This window comes from Alternaria ventricosa (assembly GCF_023758065.1).
Source record: "Alternaria ventricosa strain BMP 2768 chromosome Unknown scaffold_7, whole genome shotgun sequence".
Classification (NCBI taxonomy): domain Eukaryota; kingdom Fungi; phylum Ascomycota; class Dothideomycetes; order Pleosporales; family Pleosporaceae; genus Alternaria; species Alternaria ventricosa.
In genome coordinates this window covers 1,390,834-1,410,822 of record NW_026055687.1, presented here as the reverse complement: position 1 = coordinate 1,410,822, position 19,989 = coordinate 1,390,834, and the positions used below count along the sequence as shown (strand labels likewise).

The 19,989-nt window shown below is 53.7% G+C and overlaps 8 protein-coding genes across 8 annotated transcripts; 5 read left to right on the top strand and 3 right to left on the bottom strand.

Annotated features, from left to right (window-relative positions):
* Window positions 1–139: 139 nt before the first annotated feature.
* On the bottom strand, window positions 140–3,310 carry J4E93_005233 (uncharacterized protein; the record flags this gene model as incomplete). The annotated part of the gene is made up of 3 exons (XM_049343155.1): window positions 140–1,166; window positions 1,218–2,742; window positions 2,791–3,310. 3 exons carry the CDS (start codon window positions 3,308–3,310, stop codon window positions 140–142), a joined length of 3,072 nt encoding a protein of 1,023 aa, XP_049200155.1.
* Window positions 3,311–5,069: 1,759 nt separating this feature from the next.
* J4E93_005232 (uncharacterized protein) lies at window positions 5,070–6,657 on the bottom strand (the record flags this gene model as incomplete). The annotated part of the gene is made up of 2 exons (XM_049343154.1): window positions 5,070–6,001; window positions 6,054–6,657. The coding sequence occupies 2 exons, from the start codon at window positions 6,655–6,657 to the stop codon at window positions 5,070–5,072; spliced, it is 1,536 nt and encodes a 511-aa protein (XP_049200154.1).
* Window positions 6,658–7,172: 515 nt separating this feature from the next.
* J4E93_005231 (uncharacterized protein) lies at window positions 7,173–8,489 on the top strand (the record flags this gene model as incomplete). The annotated part of the gene is made up of 2 exons (XM_049343153.1): window positions 7,173–7,179; window positions 7,282–8,489. The coding sequence occupies 2 exons, from the start codon at window positions 7,173–7,175 to the stop codon at window positions 8,487–8,489; spliced, it is 1,215 nt and encodes a 404-aa protein (XP_049200153.1).
* A 106-nt stretch (window positions 8,490–8,595) lies between these two features.
* On the top strand, window positions 8,596–10,256 carry J4E93_005230 (uncharacterized protein; the record flags this gene model as incomplete). Its single annotated transcript, XM_049343152.1, has 2 exons — window positions 8,596–8,603; window positions 8,732–10,256. 2 exons carry the CDS (start codon window positions 8,596–8,598, stop codon window positions 10,254–10,256), a joined length of 1,533 nt encoding a protein of 510 aa, XP_049200152.1.
* Window positions 10,257–10,736: 480 nt separating this feature from the next.
* J4E93_005229 (uncharacterized protein) lies at window positions 10,737–12,440 on the bottom strand (the record flags this gene model as incomplete). The annotated part of the gene is made up of 1 exon (XM_049343151.1): window positions 10,737–12,440. The coding sequence occupies one exon, from the start codon at window positions 12,438–12,440 to the stop codon at window positions 10,737–10,739; it is 1,704 nt and encodes a 567-aa protein (XP_049200151.1).
* A 697-nt stretch (window positions 12,441–13,137) lies between these two features.
* On the top strand, window positions 13,138–14,748 carry J4E93_005228 (uncharacterized protein; the record flags this gene model as incomplete). The annotated part of the gene is made up of 2 exons (XM_049343150.1): window positions 13,138–13,146; window positions 13,240–14,748. The coding sequence occupies 2 exons, from the start codon at window positions 13,138–13,140 to the stop codon at window positions 14,746–14,748; spliced, it is 1,518 nt and encodes a 505-aa protein (XP_049200150.1).
* A 1,154-nt stretch (window positions 14,749–15,902) lies between these two features.
* Window positions 15,903–16,964, top strand: J4E93_005227 (uncharacterized protein; the record flags this gene model as incomplete). The annotated part of the gene is made up of 2 exons (XM_049343149.1): window positions 15,903–15,907; window positions 15,992–16,964. The coding sequence occupies 2 exons, from the start codon at window positions 15,903–15,905 to the stop codon at window positions 16,962–16,964; spliced, it is 978 nt and encodes a 325-aa protein (XP_049200149.1).
* Window positions 16,965–17,472: 508 nt separating this feature from the next.
* Window positions 17,473–18,573, top strand: J4E93_005226 (uncharacterized protein; the record flags this gene model as incomplete). Its single annotated transcript, XM_049343148.1, has 2 exons — window positions 17,473–17,535; window positions 17,599–18,573. The coding sequence occupies 2 exons, from the start codon at window positions 17,473–17,475 to the stop codon at window positions 18,571–18,573; spliced, it is 1,038 nt and encodes a 345-aa protein (XP_049200148.1).
* Between the last annotated feature and the right edge of the window lie 1,416 nt (window positions 18,574–19,989).

Here is a 19,989-nt window from a genome sequence, read left to right as displayed (position 1 = left end):
CACACACACCCACACACACACACACATACACACACACACATACACACACACGTTTCAACAATTCATTGCGAATGAACACATTACATTACTGAATTCATCTCTTCCATACTATCCTTTACATCCCCTCTAGCACCACCATCTAGTGCATAGTCGCATTCCCACCAACACGATAACTCTCCGGCGGCCCATTATGGCTGTAAACAACACCTCCCAAATCCAGGACAACCTTCTGCAGAATAACATTCGCCTCTACAAGCCACAGCTTCAATGTGTGCTTACCAGGTGCAAGCTCACCATGGTTAGTCGTGTTCTTCCACGCGCTGTCCGCGACCGCAACACCCCATCCGACAGGGAAGTTGGGCTGTGGCTGGTCGATGACGAACTCGCGGCGGGCCTCGGTCTTGTTGTCGATCTGCGCGATGTACGCGAGGGGCACTTTGGGGTTGATGTTGTGGGTGGGTGTGAGGATGAGGGTGACGTTGAGGCCCTTGGCCTTGGTGGTGGGCGTGAAAGTGACGAAGTCGTATTCTAGACTTGGTGCGCTGGAGGAATCGAGGCCTTCGGCTAGGTTGTTGGCGAGCTTGACGCCAGACATGGTACGGCCGTATTTAGGGAGGACCATGTATTCGTTGTCGGACGAGCCGGGGGTGGAGCGCGTGTAGTGCTCTGCTTCGAAAGCGAGTTGGCCAGCGGATTCGACGAAGCCGGCGTTGAAGTCAGAGGGGATGGACGTCTTGTTTACCATGAACATGACTTGTGGGTTTCCGCCTTGGGTGCCGAAGTCGGTGGAGCTGGAGAAGTTGAGCTTGCTTTGGGCGCCAAAGCCGTCTTCGACCTTGGTCCAGTCTACGTCGACGTAGATGCGGATGTCTTCGTCGTTGGGCTGCATGGTTCCCTTAGCCTTGGAGAGCGTGACGAAGGGGTCAGCGCTGATGTTCCAGTTGAAGGCGCCGGTGCCGCGATGCGAGATCTCGATCCAGCGCTTGGGGGTGAAGGGTGTCATGGCCGGGAGGGTCAGAGAGCCACCTCCGTTACTGTGCCACATATCGTCACCAGGGATGGTGGCGTTTGAGCCCTCGACCGAGATGCCCATGTCACCGGCTAGGGATCGTTCTTGAGTCTGTACCCAGCGGAGGTCGGGGGTGGACTGGCGCATAGGTTGTTGCCTGTGATTGGGTCAGTACAAATCTTCCATTGCAAAGGTATCGAAAACTTACCAGTATCCTTGGTATCCCAAATGGGTCTGGTCCATCATGTGGTCCCACTTGCCATTGAGCTGAGTGTGGTAGAGGCGGGTGAGGTTGTGGTCCTTGTTCATGCCATCAATCACACGCTGCATCCACCTGTTGGCGCTGTTGCGGCCCATCTGCGCGTAGATGATGTTCCTGGCGCCAGAAACCTGTACATCAACGTGGTTGCCTCCAGCAAGGACACGGTGCAGGATGATCTCGTAGAATGCGGGCTGTTGCTCTGGAGAAAGCGCAGCGTTGACCTTGTTGGCGCGTTCGGCGAGTGACTCCCAGTGGGCGAGAATGCGATCAGCCTCCTCGTAGTTGAGGACGCTGAAGGAAGAGGGCTCGACCCATTCGAATTTGCGCATGTTGGCGAGGAAACCATACTCGTCCATGATCTCGGCGATCTCCTGAGCATGCTCATCACCAAAGTTACGGGCAGCAAAACCCTCGAGCCACTCGGGCACTGAGTCGTGGTTGTAAGAGTCCATGTCGTAGGCAATATCGAACCAATGGCTGATGGCGATCTCGGCAGGCTTGATGTCACCGACGTTGACGATCCAGATACGGTCAGCCTCACGGTCCTTGGCCAACTTCATCTGCTCGTAAGTCTTCTGGAGCTGGATGGTATCTTGCCACTTGTAGTTGCGGGAATCACCGACGTAGTCGAAGTGGTAATAGACACCGGCACCTCCGGATCGGTTCTTCTCGTCGCCAACTGGGAGACGACGAATGTTTTGCCAGTTGTCTTCAGTCCAGAGCAAAGTAACCCAATCAGGAACCTTCATGCCAGCCTCAAAGTAGTCCTGGACTTCCTTGTACAAGCACCACATCTGAGGAACTTGAGATGCGTCTCCGTGGACCTTGGTGAGAATATCTTGCTGAGCGTCGACAACGGCCTCAAGAACTGAGGTTTGGACATCAGAAGACATGGCAGTGTCGTGGTATCCGCGCATACCAACAGTGACGACATTCTCGTAGGGAGCAGCGCGCACAGCACCCTCCATGAAGTAGTCGTAGAGAGTGGCGTTGTTGGTCGCCCAAGACCAGCCAGATTCAGCACCCTTGGCGACCTTGCTCCATTCCTGGGTGGCGCGGACCATGGGCTCAGTGTGGGAAGTTCCCATCACAATACCGTATTCGTCAGCAAGAGGTTGGTTGCGGGCGTCGTCGACGTTGAACATGCCGTTCCACATAGCGGGCCAGAGGTAGTTGGCCTTGGAGCGAAGCAGCAGTTCGAAGACCTTGGAGTAGAACTGAGCTCCAAAGGGTGCGCCATAAGGAGACTGAGGGTAGCGGTCGTTGGCCCAGCCGGTCAGAGCTGGGGCTTCATCGTTGATGAAGAAACCTCGGTACTTGACAGATGGTGTCTTCTGGACCTTGGTGGTTTGCAGCATATAGATGGAGTCATGTTTCTTCGCAGGTACGTCGGCGAACCAGTGCCATGGAGAGACACCGATCTGCTCAGAGATATCGTAGATACCGTAAATGGCACCACGGCGATCGCTGCCTAGAAAGAGTTAGCGTGGAGCATCAAGGCCAATCTCGGGATACATACCAGCAATGACAAGTGCGTCGCCAGTCATGTTTCCAGCCTGCTTCACCACCGCACTAACGTATGACTCCCATTGACCCTCAATCTCGCTGACGTCGAGCTGTCCGCTCGCAATCATGTCGTCGATCAGACTTGAATTGCCAATGGTTCCCACGATGATGGTGCCAGCAGATGAGTTGGACGCAGCACTGCCACTAACGCTCCAATCCTCGCTGATGCCAGTGACATTGAAGATCATGGAAGCATTAGCCGTCGGCGTTCCAGAAGTCATGAGTGTACCATTGGTACCCGTAACGCGTCCAAAGTCGATAGCGAGGTCGTGAGCAGCGCGCAGAACACCAGGCCAATCCGCAGCATCGGCGTGGATACTGACAGGAGAGCCACGAGCGGCGAGAAGAGACGAGCCATCGCCTTCTGTAGAAGAAACAGTAGGCTTGCGGAAGGCCTCGAGAGCAGAAGCCGAGCCAGCAAAGGCAACGGAAAGCGACAGGGCGCTGACCACGGTGCGAGAGAAGAGCTCCATGATGGCTTGGTCAGTAGTCGAGCAACGTCCTGAACAGCGACCAAAAACGCGGAGAATCCCCAGCTTTTGAATGGCTTCCCCAGGCCATACGCCGCGGTGATAGCCACGACGGTAACCCCGTAGTTACCAAGAGATCCCCACCGCCCTAACCGTTTAGTCAACTAGTCATCGTGCATGTTCGTACACCGAATGACCACCTTCCTGTGAATTGTCTAGCAGCGACTGCATATCCAGGAACAGCATGCAGTTGCTGGCCAACGGCCCGATATTGAGGGACCCTAGTCGCTTTACCCCAGCCGGGACCGGCTGTTCTATGGCTAAATTGACGTGACGTACATGAGCCAGTCGCCTTGTCGCTGCAAGACTTCTAGAAGGGCAAGCAAGCAGTCTTGGCGGTAGGTCGGAGGACACGTGCAGCATGCAAATATCCGGATCCATGCACTGCACATGGAAAGTCGGTAGCAAAGGCGCTGTGCGATTGATTGGTACCAACTAGGCGTCCAGACAATCGGATACCATCTCTATGATGCTGAGACGACGCAGAAATTGTTCCGTGCGAGTTCGCCAGGCTTTCCCTCGACGACGAGCAAGTGGCCGCCTGATTACTGTCATTGCAGACGGAGATTTCCAAAAGAAACGCAGGGCGCGAAGCGCGAAGAGGCTTGGAAAACGGGTCTACGGGCTCATGGAGCGGCACTCCCCACGGTGGGTGAAAAGGCTAAATGCAGTCCCCCGCAAACTGCTCAAACCGCTCTGGGCCTAGTGCGGCGGCGAGGCGCCAAGCATCGTGAAAAATGTTGGAAGCGCGAATTATCCAAAGCAACATACAGCCGTCTCCGCCCCCCATAGCGCCATACAACGTCCGACTCGATTAGTGGAGATTTGCATACCATCGTGTGATTAGTCGTGTTCGGAGATCAATCACCCGACTAAGCCTTCGTACACCGTTCCGGAAGGGAGTCCAAGACGCTCCGACTTTTGTCAAACCTCCGCATCCTCCACCCCACGTACGCGTCTACTGCCGACCGTCGCAATGGCCCAAGGCGCAATCAAGAAGACCAAGGCCGCTCCTCCGAAGAAGTGCGTTCTATCCCCGCGCTCAACACTCCACCAAGCGCAAATACTCTCCCAACACGCATACTAACATCTGATCTCTAGGTCCTCGGTCGCGCGCAAACAAACTGGCGCCCGCGTCATTAAGCCCAAGAAAGCGTCTATAATCACACAGAACAAGATCAAGCACAAGAGCAGCTCCGGCCTCGTAGGCAATACAGAGAAGATGCTTGCGCAGAAGGCGGGGCATCTCGAGATACTCAAGGGGGGAAAGAGGGATAAGAGGGAACCCGGCGACAAGAAGAAGAGTGGTTGAGATGTGGACTTTGTCGAATAGATATTTGGCAAGGCGCGTAGGATTATGACCTGGGTCTCTGGGGTTTGGCATGAAGTAATCCGCCCCAACGCGAGAGCGGCTTCATGGACAGCGAGAAAAGTGTGCGGCGTGAGGAACGATGAGCCTTCCATGGTTGTGCGATCGGTATCATGCGATACAAGCCAGGCCATTAGTGATTACCTGAGGGAATCAACAACAGAAGGCATACTTGAAGGACATGGGATGGAAGCCGAAGATGTCATATGTTGAACAACATGGTCCATTCGTGAGGCAAATGCCGAGCTCATCCAGTGAGTATTCAGGTAGCATATCCCAGCGCCTTGCCGCGACCAGAGAAATGAAAGAAACTATCATATCCATGCCACGTCCTCAAATGATACCCGCTCGTGCTGCCTCACCACCACCAGCATCCACCACAGCTTCCCTCGCCTTCCCTCGACCTAGTCCACCCTCTCCAACCCCCATCCTCCGCGCAACGTAGCGCTGTGCAACAATACCCACACTCAAGTTGATCGTCTCCTCCATCCACTCACTAACCCACTCCCGCGGATCAACACCACCACTTTCGATAATCTCGTAAATCTCCTGCGGTAGTTGTTGCTCCTCGCCCTCAGCTTCGGTATTGGCCGGCGCATCTAGCCAGTCGACCCATTTCGACGGGAAAGACTGGCTGATGGACTTGAAGGAGATGCCGTGGATAGGGTCGTGCAGGTAGATAGCGAAAGCCACTTCCTCTCCGTCCTCCTTTTGTTCTTCCACATCCGACTTTTCTTCTGAGGATGATGTAGCGAAGAGTTCGTCTTGTACGGGGTAGCTGATAGCTTGGATGGCAATAAAGATGTCGCTGCTCCTGACTGGGTTTGTTTCGCTCAGGACCTCTGTCGCTTGCTTGGCCGCTTCTTCAACACCTCCTCTTGCGCCAAAGAACTCATTCGCGTAGGACTCTGCGCTGACGCGTGCGAGCTTTGTGCCTTCTACAAGTCCTTTGACCACGGAAAGGTCGCGCTTGTCGGTGTGTCGCCACCATGGCCCGTCGTTCCAGCCTCCGCCGCCGCCCCGGTAGCCGTCTAGCGATCCGCGCTGTGTTGACTCTGAGCCGCGTTGGATGACCATAAGGTCACCGCCTTCTACTTGTGCCATGACTCCGGCGAAGGTCTGGTAGATGAGGGGGTCGAGCGAGGGGTACCCGATGAGGTCGTGTGTGATGTGAATCTGGAGGCGTTCATGCTGGGAGATGGGTGGTGCGAGGGTGTTTAGGATGTTGGTAAAGGTAGGTACGGCACGCTTGCCGAGTTCACCTCCTGTAGCTTGTTAGATTGAGATGGCATGGATGGATTGGAAGATGAATCGTACCAATGCCGCGAAGAGCCCCAACGTTCCCCCGTACTTGCTCTGCCCATCGTTGGGCTTCTTGGTTCTTTTGGATCTCTTGGTAAGCGGCTTCGGCTTGCTTCCTCGCCGTCTCTGCTGCTGCAGTGGCTGTGGATACAAGTCCTCCCCATCCACCTCCCCACCAAGATCCACCTGACTGCTTCTCCTCCTGGGGCTCTGGTGCTTGTTGTTTGGCGGGCTCCTCTTGGGTTGGCGCGAAGCTCTGGTGGTACGAACGGGTGCTCTCCCCTGATTTCCTCGGCACTGAAGGTCGGTTGTCTTCGCTTGTGCGTGCTGATCCAGTGGAAGAGGGAGTAGCAACGCCTGGTGCGCGGCGGCTGCTCGATGTAGTCGACGACGAGGCTACTTTGGGTGTGTTTGGGCGGCTGATCTGGCGGGGAGCTGGTTGAGCCTTGCCCAATTGCTCCAGCTCGTCCAGATCCTTCAGTGCATCTTCATCCTCCTGGCGTTGGATCTTCTGACGCGGTGCGCGAGACCCTTTGGCATGCTTCGGCGGGGGTGCAGGAGTCTCACCAGCCAGAGCTTCTAGTTCCGCGAGTTCCTCGTCAGCTGTCTTGGGTGGCATGATGGATGGAAGATAAGGAGACTAGTTCAAGGTGATAGTGCCCACAGTCACGAGTCACTGAGAGAGCGGAGGCGTATATAGTCGGCGGATATCACTGCAAACATCAAGTCATGGCCGTCCTGTTTGGACCATCTGACAGCTAGATGCCAGTCAGTTTAGCGTGTTGATGTCATTGGCTGCCTGAAATGCGCCAAGCGCGATCATGGTTCGGCTCGCTTTTGCTGAAGCAGCCACGCTCCGTAACAAAGATCATCACACTCGATTCACTGACTATTCCATTTCCCATTTCCTTTTCAAGATACCCTCTATCACCTGCTAGCTTTTATTTGCGCGCGCTCTTTGCGGAAGCGCAAGGTTCTGTTCATCTTCTTCGCTCACAGCTTTTGTCACCCTGAAGGCTTGCGATTCGCGCTACGCCCCTTCGGCCCCTACATGGAGACATTGTCCCGACAGGTACACCCACATCAAACTCAACACAACATTCACTACTTGCATTGGCCTCGCGTATCTTCCTGATGCCACGTCCAAGGGGTGCGGCTACGCGCGGTGCCACACGTCGCAATTCGCAGCAAGATGACACGCCTTCCCGGACCCGTGGTCAAGCAGCAAAACAAGCCCCGTCAGAACCAGATGCGCCAGACACGGTAGCACCAACATTCAGTCCCACCAAACTGAGTCCAACCATCACCAGGAAGACTACTCGCTCAGCTTCCAACATTTCTGGTAATTCATTCGAGGCGCCGTCTGCGTCCGAAATTTACGCATCTTACGAGCACCCGTTGTTCATGGTCTTTGGCCTGTCACCCGAGTTCTTTGACGGTCTCAAGAAGCACCATGGAAAACTTCCCAAAGAACGCAAGTCACTAGTTGGCGCACTTCCAGAGCGCTCACCTACCCCGGAAGAAGCCTCTGAAACTGACGATGAGAGCGCCGAAGAGAGTGAGGTTGAAGTGCCTGTTGCGCCTCCGCCAGCGCCAAGAGGTCGTGGACGCGGTGGTCGAGGCTCACGTGGCGGACGCGGTCGAGGCGGTCGCGGCAGAGGCAGTCGAGGAGGACGCGGTCGCGGCGGTACCTCAAGAGGGACTTCATCTGCGCCATCAAAAGCTTCTCGCAATGCTGCCGCCATGTTTCCACTTACAGAAGATGATGATGATCAGCCATCCAATCAGAGCACACCTAACGGCACCGCCAAGCCATCTATGCGACTACTCAACAACAACCGTCTGCATAGCTCTGATGATGAGAACGAAGAGGCGATCGAGGATGACGAGAGCGAGGCCGAGTATGATCGCATAGACGTTGTACAGAAACCATCCAGAACACCCCAAGGTTCTGCGCCACCCGGTCAAGACTCACTCGAAGGCGGTTCACATACATCAGCACCGACACGCGAGTCAAGACCAGAGCCCACGTCTAGGAGATCTACCAAGCTTGCGGTTCCCAAGATCGCGCTGCCAGAGTCAGCCTCACAGACACCGCGAGATTCTGCATCGACGCCCGCTGAGTCCGCAGTCCCAAAACTGCTAGAGCCTGAGGAGGATGTGCTCTCCGAGTCAGATCTTCCCGATCCCTTCATCGAAGACGCGCCTTCTCCGATCGAAGCCGAGTGCGAAGATAGAGCAGACTACCTCCTGCAGAAGCGCTTCAAGCCGATGACTGACGTACAAGCTGCTATTGCCGCCTTGACGAAGTTTCCAGCAGCGCAACGGAGTACTGAGAATCTCTATGCTCTGACGCAGAACACGCAACAGATCCTCAAAGCTTGGCAGGACGAGTATCTCGTGTTGGACGCAAGGGTATGTTACTGTCATCCTTTCATATGTATCCACTAACAGTTCTAGACTGCACCTCACATGCATCCAGCAAAGAAGGCTTGCAACGGTGGACGTATCCCGCTGGCTCCAGAAGTCTTCGAGGACATGAAAGAGGCCGACCTCTATGGCTATGTCTACGACCCAAAGAAGCCACCCGGTTGTCAGGATCCTTTCCTACAGCGACCAGGCGCGGACAAGGGTGGCAAGAGAGAACTACGCACGCGTCGCACACGGGATCAGCTTGAGTCGGCAGCTCCCAGTGAAGAGGAAGACGAAGAAGATGGTGAAGGTCGACCCTCCAAGCGACAACGAAGAGCCACCCGCAAGTTCGACGGTACTGACACAGGAACTGGTGCCAACACCCCCAAGAAGCACAACGGTTGGGGCGGCGCGCGCAAGAAAGGTGTTAGTCGATTCACGAAGCCAACCTCGGAGACGCCAGAACCCGAAGGACGGGGCGTAAAGCGAGCCCGGACAACGGCTAGTAACTTACTCCATCAGCGCATCCAAGAAATGAGAGAGGAATCAGTCGTCGGTAGTTCCGGAGACGAAGACTCATCAACCATGGACGTAGATGAGTATTCAGATGCTAACCCCAAGCGTGGACGCCCAGCCGGTAGCAAGAACGTAGCTCGCCGCAGTGACTTTGGAGTAAAGAAAGGCCCACGAAAGAAGACGAGCGAATCGGGAACCCCAGCCCCCTCAGCACATGGCCCAAACGCTCCACCACCAGCACTGAACTCCATGAGTGAAGGTCAAGGTCAGTTTACTATTGATGCCCAGCCGTTCCCGGAAGGCATACCCATCATGGCACCGAACTCTGCTGAGACGGTTTTTCAAGGCACACTACAGTATTCTGCGCCCAACACAGAGGTACCACTTGTGCATCCGAGCGAATCCAGTACTCCTGACGCGTACATGCTCACTGCCCCCCTTAGTCAGTATACAGCCAACAACAGCTACGCGGACGACTCATCCCCAGCGTCAGGCTCGCGACGCAAACCGCGCGTAAAATCAGAGAAGCGCAGTCAGTCCATGACCATGTGGTGGGCCGAACGCAAGGCAAAGAAGCGCGAGGAGGAAGCGCAGGCCGGAATTACCCCAACACCCGATCCGCGCGAAAAATCCGCGACGCAGAAGGGTGCCCGGCAGTCTGAAGGCTCGGCGACTGGCGCTACACCGCAGTCGCAGCCTTCGCATTCCCAGCAAGCATCTCCGATACACCATCCACAGCACGCTCCTCAACACAGTCCCCATCACCCTCCGCCAGAAGCGTACCTGCAGTATACCCAAGGCCCGCCGCAACACTACATGTACCTCAGCGGACCGCCTCCACCACAACACATGATGATGCAGTACTCGCCACTTGCGGCCCTTCCCACTGGTTCTTTCCCTAGCCCATATCCCCATCACGCGCCACACGCCCACAGCGGAATTCCCCTTACCCAACCCCCGAGCACAGCAGGCGGACCGTTTGGAGGTCCCCGCCAACTCGCCCCAGCACCCATGAACATGCCCACATACCCCAGCCCGTACGGTCCCCAAAGCCCAGCCGGTGGCAGACCCAAGAGCAGTGGCCAGTCACTGCCAAGGAGTGCTGCTACTACCGGCCAAAACGGACAGCAGGTACTGGCACCCGCCCCATCTCAGCAACAACACCAGCAGCAGCAAGGACAGCATTTCAGCCCGTACGCACCGATGAATGTCGGAGGTGCTACCGGTCGCGAGATGCCGTTCAAAGTCATGGTTCCCGGTCCAGCCCCAGAGAGGAGAGGAAGTCGTTAGAAGCGATTGTCGCCTCGTAATGAAGATGGAGGCGAGGATAGCGATGACAGTATATACGTGCTTGATTGATTGATTGATTGATTGTTTTTCGCGATAGAGAGCTGTGCTGGGCTGAGATGGGCGGGTTTGAGTGTTTCACTGAACGATGCGAATTAGAACGGCTGTTAGTAAGCCTGTGTATTATAGTAATACTACTGAAAAATTGCATTTGCCCGGCCTTCACGCTGGGCGTGCTGCCATGAACTTGATGTATTTGCATTGTATTCCCCCGTATTACCGAGGACATGTTACATTTACTCTTGTTCTACGACTTTTTGATACTGGCAGAGAGCTATACCAGACTTGTGCAATTTTCTGATGATACCTACGAGCTTACATGATCATCTAAGTGCATCGTGTTTGCGAGAACGTGTGGGTTATATGTTTCAAGTCGCTGGCGTGGGCTACTATCAAATCTACAAACTCCGTATAAACATCTTACTAGACTTCCAAGCCAGCGGCAGCGCTATTCATCCAATTAATCGCACTCGCCCTCCAAGTATCTTCTTCCAGACTGATGCCACTCTTCCTGAAGAGCATATTCCTTGCGCTTCCTTTTGTGTATGTCGGCCAGGATGTGCTAGAGTCCAGAGCATAATGCGCATTCGGCGAGAGCTCGTTAACAAAGCTCAACCACATCCTGCACATGCACTTACTGAGCCGAACAAGATCGTCACGTTCTTCAGTAGAGTTGGAAGCAAGAAAATTGACCTCATGTCCAACACCATCGACATTGCCAAACACGAACGGTATCTCTGTGTAGTGCGCGGCACCTAGAGTCTTGGGCGAAATACCGCTGCCCACAGTATCAAAGCGGTAGCTGTAAGCAGGGACACCATATTCAGCCCACGTCTCTGTGGCGAAGCGTCTTGCAGCAATGAAAATATGATCGCCTACGAACAAGGTAGTTCTTCCGTATAGACTGCCGTACTCTGGGCTCGATGATGGCAGCACAGTACCGAGGGAATCTTGTAGATCTGCAGGCGACATACGCTCGAGGTATTCAGCAGCGATACTATCCACCGTCGTACTGGCTATGCCAGGACCCAAGTATCCCGCGACAACTGCCCGGAACTGGGTGGGCTTACTTATACCTTTCAAACCCTGACTTATGGTGAGAGATGTACCCTCATTCGTATTTGCACCAGCAAGTATAGGCACCCGTACAAATCTGCCCTGCTTCAGAGCCATGCGCGAGTTTCCATCGAAGAACTCGCCGTCCTGAACTGGGATCAATGGTTGATGTTGGAAAATGGCTTTGAGCGCCTCGGCGGGTAGACTTCTCAGGCAGTCGAGCGTGTCCTCCTCGAGCATGCAACCAGTCTGCCTGAGCAAGTTGTCGTAGAAGTCGTTCTGCTTCCGTAACGACATCCCCCTCGCAACAACCGCCGGTCCACCACTCTGCACAATCGCGGCGCGAAAGAGGCCCTCATCTTTCCCTCCAGACGCAACAAGATGATGTCCAACTGACATCGCACCCGCCGACTCTCCCTGTATCGTAACCTTTTCCGCATCTCCACCAAACGCAGCGATATTCTCCCTCACCCAACAAAGCGCCATCCTCTGATCGTGTAGACCCAGATTCGCATTGCCAGACTCAAGTACCGCGCTTCCGGGCAGGAAGCCAAAACCAGATAGCCGGTAGTTAATCGTGACGCCGATGATGGGCGCGCCGACTGTGACTGATTCTTGCACGAGGAAAGACATGTTATAGCGTTGATCCCCGCCACTGCCTTCTTGGAAACCACCGCCGTGGATGAAGAGTAAAACGGGGAGTTTAGCGCCTTTGTTGAGACCAGCGGGTCGGACAACATTGAGCGTTAGGCAATCTTCGCTCTCGGGGTAGGATGGCGTGGTTTGTGAGAATACGGATAGGTTTATGGATGTGGAAATGCATCCTGGTCCGTAGTTGTTTGCATCGAACTGTCCTAAGGGATGGGCAAGGGGCGCAGTGCGGCGGTAGCGGAGGGGCCCGGTTGGGGGTTGGGCATAGGGGATACCGAGGAAGAAGTCTTGGTTGTAGTCTAGGTTGTGTATTCCAGTGAGGGTGCCGTTGGTTGTTTTGACTGTCGGATAGAGGGTAGAGGCACTTGTAATGTTTGTTAGAAGATACAGAAGTAATGTTTTGACCTCCATGTTCAGCATGTCTGGTAGGTAGTAGATAGGGAATAGAACGATCTACCTGTTGTGGAAGCACCTATAGAAAGGATTTCTCGAACCACTTATGTACCTACCTAGCTACACATAACAGCATTAAACAGCAACCAAGTTGAGCATCCAAAGACGTCTCTCGCGTACTCGTTTGATAGTAGGTAGTCGGCCCGAAGCGAGCTCGGGACGGATGTTCATGCTATCCGGTCGGGCATTTCGAGCGAGAAGTGGATCAGGCTCTTGATAGTAGGCCTATTGGAACTTGTGCTATACGATCTTTAAAACCTGGGCACAGTCGACTGGTGGGCGGCCAAGGCTCAACGACCTCGGGGCGTAGTTGTACAGCGGACTCTCTTGGAGCCGCACTGGGCGGTGGGTTTCTTGCTTAAGCCATGCTCGAATCTGTTCCAATCATGTATCGTTAGGAACCAGACAGTGGGCCGAGGCCAAGGTTGCAGGCGCGATGATCCCTTCCGAAGGCGGGCCGGTCACTCAAAAGGCTGCACTAGGCGTCGTGAGAGCTTAATGGACGTAAGCAGTTTCGCGTGCCGATATAGCGAGACATTTCGACAGAGCCTGTAATGCTGACTGCTCTTCACGATGGAGAATTAGAGTATCTCGGGACACGTGATGGTGCGGCTCAAAGTATGCAGGGGTCGGCTCGCTTATCTGGCATCGATCTGGATCCTCCATGCGCCAGGTACCATCTGCGTCATCGATCGGTGCTAAATCGACGCGACAGCTGAACGCGTCGAGTATAGCACGGCAATGGCTTCATTAAATCCTGTTTCAGGAGGTTATCCTCATCTCGCCCATTCTGCGGTTCCACGAAACGCGTATGCTGCTCGCGCGTCCGAGGCTCCTGTTGTCCCTCAAACCCCTTCTACGCATACACCCATCCCCTCCCGCGAAGAGACTAGCCACGATGCCACCGAAACGTAAAGCGAGCATACCCGCTAATGCGGCATCCGCGAAGAACTACACCGACGTATCCGGCGACGCCCCCAACAAGCGTTCGCGCATCGCGAAACCTCTTCCGAAAGCCACTACGAGCGATGCGCCTCCCGTAGACTCGATAGCGAAGAACACCGAGAATGGAGCGCCTGGAGGAGCAGTGAAGAAGGAGGAAGAAGGCTTCGATCATTCGAGGCCAGAGGAGAGAGCCGGCATAGTCGATCGACGATACTATCCTGCTGAGATGAGCAATGAACGATGCGCGTTGTATAATCAGAATGAGGTACCGCGCCCGATCGAGATTCTGAACAAGACGTTGGAGAGTACAAAGGACAAACGAAAAGCTATCAGAGAAGGGAAGAAAGCGCAACATGGCGACGCGGTGGTACACTGGTTCAAGAGGGATCTGCGGATAGGAGATAATACTGGCTTGTCTCAAGCAGCAGAATTGGCGGAGAAGAAGGGAGTGGGTCTGATAGGCGTTTGGTTTATGAGCCCGCAAGACTGGGAGGCTCATCTGGTCAGCCCGCCAAAGTGTCATTTCGAATTGCGCTCTGTGGAGACACTCAAGAAGGAACTCGCAGAACTGAACATCCCCCTCTATGTCGAAACGATTCCCGAGCGAAAGAACGTGACAAAGCGGTTGGTGGAGTTGGCAGAAGAATGGAACGCGAAGAACGTCTTCTGCAACCTGGAATACGAACCTGACGAGCTTCGGCGGGAGGGGCGCTTGGTACGCATGATGCTGGAAAAGGGTATCAACTTCGAGCCGCATCACGACGACTGCGTGGTACCACCTGGTAGTCTCAAGACAGGAGGTGGAAAGCAATATGCGATGTACAGCCCTTGGTTCCGATCATGGGTTGCACATCTGCATGAGCATCCACATCTCCTGAACGAACGCCCTGCGCCCGAGCGAAACCCACCAGCCTTCCGCAAGAAATTCACTCAGCTCTTCGACACGAAAATCCCCGATCTACCAGAGTGCAAAGCGATGACGGCAGAAGAGAAGGAACGATTTCAGCAACTGTGGCCCGCGGGTGAGGCCGCCGCTATGGATCGCCTTGAGCGCTTCTTGGAAGAAAAGGTGGTAAAATACCAGGACACGCGCAACTTTCCCGCGATGAACAGCACCGCGCGCGTGAGCGTGCATCACGCTGCTGGCACGCTGGCGGCACGAACCAGTATACGCATGGCTCGAGACGTCAACAGCGCGAAGAGGCTCGACGGAGGAAAGGACGGCGTCAAAGGCTGGATGTCAGAAGTCGCTTGGCGGGACTTTTATCGGCATGTGCTTGTACACTGGCCCTACGTTTGGTATTCACAACTATCCCATTGCTTACCATGAAGATGCTAACAAACCCCCAGCATGAACAAGCCCTTCAAATTCGAATACACAAACATCGAATGGGAATACAACGACGCGCACTTCCAAGCCTGGACACAAGGCCAGACCGGCTACCCCATCGTGGACGCCGCAATGCGCTGCCTCAACCACACAGGCTACATGCACAACCGCCTGCGCATGATAACCGCCTCCTTCCTCGCGAAACATCTCCTCCTCGACTGGCGCCTCGGCGAACAATACTTCATCACGCACCTCATCGACGGCGATTTCGCGTCCAACAACGGCGGCTGGGGCTTCAGTGCATCAACAGGTGTAGATCCACAGCCCTACTTTAGGATCTTCAACCCGTGGACACAATCGGAGAGGTTTGATGAGCAGGGTGAGTTTATCAAGCTGTGGCTACCGGAGCTGGCAGAGGTGGAGGGGGCGGCTATACATAACCCGTATGCGGCGGGTGGAAAGGCCGCGCAGATTGCGAAGGCGAAGGGCTATCCCGAGCCGGTTGTTGAGCATAAGTTTGCGAGGGAGAGGTGCTTGGCTAGGTATAAGGCTGGTATTGGGAGGAACACTGCGTGAAGAGTCGTTGATGAGATGTTGAGGCATGTCTGGCTGAAACTCAGTTGTAGCATTTGTTTGGGCACAGTGCATTCATCTCTAATTGACATAGTTGTATCTTCCGCAATCTATACGAATTGTACGCAAGGAAACGCTCTCGAATGAGGAGTTTCGCAACCCCAAAAACTCCAGATGACATGTGCATTGCGATCCGTTGCTCGAGGCCTGTTATGTGGTAGGGATCTGCAATGCGGGGCCAATGCGCGACAGTCGGCCCGAGCAATTCGACCAGATCGCTTTTGTCGTGTTCCCCATCTTCCTTCTCGCAATAACGCAAGAACAGTAAACACGGCTGTTGTCGATTGGAACTGGCGTCATCATTAAATCCCTACATGGTTACTTACGTTACCGCCGCATCAGCATTGATCAGCTTTTCTGCAGGATCTGACGTGAAAGCTTTCTCCGTCCCCCTTAGGAGTTGACCTCAGAAACTGCGACCAGCTATGGAGAGAGAGAACCGTACCAATTTCGTCAAGCCCAAACCAATGGAACCGGCAAAGAGACCCTGGCCGCTCCTTGACAGTGGTCACACAGTGCCAATGCCGTATGGAGAATTTCACAAAGAGACGGATGAGAAGGTCAAGTCAATAAGGGACGACTATTGCATACTAAACGCCATTTTGATAAGATACGAGGGCGTTATACGGAAAAGATGGACGAAGAAGACGCGTACTCAACGTAAAGCTATTCTTGAACGCTCATGGCATACGCAAATGCCGCACCAGCATCGCCCAGACCTTCGCGACTACTACAGAGTCGAAAGACGAGAGTTCAGCGAGGCTTCCACTTCCACGATCAGAGAAGATGTATACAAATGGCCATATATCAATACGGAGGACCTCGTGACTCCAACACATGTTTTACAACTTCTGAACTCTCGCGGACGGACTACACCCAACAATTTTGCCGAGACGGACTGGCAAAGCTCAGAGCTCGGTCGCAACATCAACGTTATCAAGGTGCGTCCGATATATTACGACCCAAATGACGAAGGCCAACACAAAGCTCTATTGGAAGACGAATCCAACGGCAAGGAACCCGAAGATTCGGAAACTGAGGAGACAGTACGCGAATGGAAAGACAAATACAAACCCAGCGAATGGGGTTACTATCTGATGATGCATCCTACTGATCTACAAGAATACGGGTATCCGGTCAAGCTTCCGGTCGCTCTGGAATCTCAAAAAAATGTGAGGCGCGCGAGCGAGGCTCTTATCGTCCTACAGATACAGCAGCCCCTGATGGCCTTCCTCGTCAAAATCTGCCTTGAGCTACTTCCCGACGTAGAAATCAGTCTGGAGAGGATCACGGCCTTCTTCCAAGCCCCCGAGGACCTCGAGCCCCTTGCGACCTTCAACCGAGCCCCCAAACAGCCCGAGCCCCCCGAAATAAGGACGACAAAAGAAGATGGATGGGACTCGGCTTTCGCACTAGCCCAAAAAATCCCATACTCCGTCCCACACTGGACCGACTTTGATACAATCATGTCCTCTATAGCGGCTAGGATACACGAGTGGGAGGACCATGCCTGGGCTATGCGCGATGATCCATCCTATTTCACTAATGCTGTTGGCGAGTTCTGTAAGTGGGATGCGCCGTGAGGAGCATCGGTTGAATCACGCTTACTCGATGCATGTAGATGAACACGACCCTGTACATCTTTTGGACAAGAAGGGAAGGAAAAGTCCCCAACTTACTGATCCAGCCCTTCAAAAACACCTTTGGCACGTTAAGATATACGTGATCATAATGGATCAATACAGATATCTTACCATGTGGCATGCTGCACAAGTTGTTCTACACACGGTTATTCAGAAGCTGTTGGCACGGGTGAAGAACCAAGAAGAGCATGATGCATGGGTGGAGGCTGTCGCGTCGTTGAAGGATTTACTTGATATGCGCCTTATCAAAACTCTAGCTCCACGGTTGCCTCATTACCTCATTGGCTCACCACCGGTGCGCGGCATGTTCGTATGTGACCATACAGTTCCAGAGGAAGTACCCCTCCTCAGAGACCCGAACTCTGTTGGCAAAGACTATTTGATTTGGCTGTGTTCCTTGCTCTGGTCTAGGGAAGGTCTTGGGGTTCCTCATATTGTAGTCAGGGAAATGGCTCGAGTCACACAACAGGACAAGGACCAGAAGTACAGAATTACACCCTTGGTCGCACAGGTCAGTCATTACCCATGTAAGAAGTGCGTATGAGATAGCCACTGACCTCGTACACGTTGGTAGCTCGTGTCAGACCTAGCTATTTGTTTTGAACTACGAGCTCGCCTGCGCCTGCTGTGCCCACAAGCTTTCAAACCTGATGAGCAGTACTGTACCATTGGGGCCGACCGCGACCATCCCGAGATGTTCATGGAGAATACTGTGAGAAAACTAATCGAGATCTTAGACCCGGAATGCGGTCCAGAATACCATGCCAAACGCCGACATGATCTTCTCCGTCTAGGCGAACTCGGGCATCCAAAGACAATGCCGTACCCTGTCGGCAAGCGAAGAACCAAAGAGAACGTCGAGATTATGCAGGCTACTGAACGACGGCTCGATGAGCTTTGGGGCAAGTTCGATGCTTACGTGCGGAAGTATTTGAATAAACAACAACGCGATTGTCTAGAATACCTAGCGCCGTCAAGAGGACAGATACAACGGACGCCAGACTGGATAGAACCGGCGAAACCTTCTAACAAAGCGAAGAAAGATGCTGCCCTGCAGGAATACATTACGCCTCTCATACCGGAGCAGCAGCCCGACCCTGTAGACCTCCCAATTCGGAGTGAGAAGCGCAAGACCAGGGGGGTTGCGAATGATCCTCCCACTGAGCCTGTCGAAGTCGCAGCGGACTTGCAGCCAGTCGCTTCTGAGGGAACAAACACTCCGCCTACACCGCGCTTCACCGTTGGGAAAAAGACACAGCACACATTCTCGACTATATTCTTTCAGCCGTCTGCAAGCTCGCATCCTGGTGAGGTCCCATGGACTGAGTTTCTCTCAGCTATGAACACGATTGGCTTCTCACCCGAGAAGGTGTATGGCTCTGTATGGCGCTTCACACCGAGAGAGGGAGGTGTCATTACGGCAAAGCAGCCAATCAATTTCCACGAGCCGCATCCCGAGGGAAAATTGAGATTTGAGGTAGCAAGGAACTACGGGAGACGATTGACAAGGAACTATGGTATCGATGGTAGCAGCTTCATTGTCGCGTAACTGTGTGTGTGCGAACTGCTCCAGATATCTTACCGAGCTACGAATACAATTGCTTATTCCATATTGACATGCAGAAAAGATGTAACGCATTGAATGTGCTAAGATGTCGGAATATCCTCCTAATGACTATCCCATACGTAGGCCAGAAGGCCCTTACAGTGTGCACAAGCACTACATTCACGAAGCTAGGGTCTGTGTCTACTCCTAGCATCCTGTAATCGTTGGAGAACTGGCGGCGTGATATTGTCGTAGTCTTCTCGCTGCCCAGTGATCAGAATTCTGTGTACTCTACCTCCTCTGTATACAATAACTCTCTGGTCCTCCGCTCTAGCTCATCGTTCCACAACAGTCCCAGCTTTTCAGCCAGTGTCTTTCGAAACCGTTTGTTCTCCTGCCCTGGCTTGTGTAGTCCACAGAAAAAGACCGTTTCGAGATAGACATCTATCAATGGCTTGTCGTAATCTGGCTCAATACCACCGCTGTCCTGACAGTCAGAGCTGATACCGAGCATCGCATAGATGAGGTCGCGGGGCTCGGAGGTCTCGAGACCTCTGCGGCATGCCAGTCGCAACCATGTTATCAGACGGCTTGAATCCATGGGCAATCGCTTTCTTGTTGCCAATGCATTGGCAGCACTCTGCTGAATCGCTGATGATAGTTCCTTACGGTCAGGCCTCTCATCGCGTGTCATCCGACCAAGGATGTGATCGAATCTTTGGTAGCTCAAAAGGCCTCCCCAACTGGGTATGATGAAAATCTTGCGACCCAGGAACACCTCTTGTTGCACCCAAACGCGGTTCCAGTATGATCTTTGACACAGCTCAGTAATCGCTGGATAAATAGTATCATTCCATAGTGGTTCCATCCCCGCGTAGGCATGGGATGGATGGTTGATCACTTCGATAGCATATGCAACATGGTGGTCTGTCATACCAAGCCATAGTAGCACGTTCGCGGCTCGACGATAGATCGTACCCATGAGCTCGACTTGATGATTTCTTTCTCGCGTGTCGGACTGATTGATACTCAAAGCATCAATCCAGATTGGAACGTCGTCGTAATAATCATGTCTTCTTTCACGTCTAAAAGTAAGCAACGCGTCAAAGAGGTTGCGTCGCACAGTAAAGGAATGGCCATTGAGGAGAATAGCCGGATCGTCATCAGAGGGTGAGCCCCATTCGTAAGACAAAGCATTATAGGAGACCCGGCTCATTCTGATATGTTCGATATCGCACTCGATAATATCGCTAGCTCCGGACTCTTCTTCGGACTCTTCGGCGTGCCTGATGTAGATTGCGCGAATTGTGTCAGGTGTTTCCAGAAGCTCGTATTCGAATGAATTCACGGCTCTTGCTAAATTCGGTGCTCGAAGCCCTATGAGCCTCAGCTTAGCCAGCGTTCTCTGCTGTCAATAGT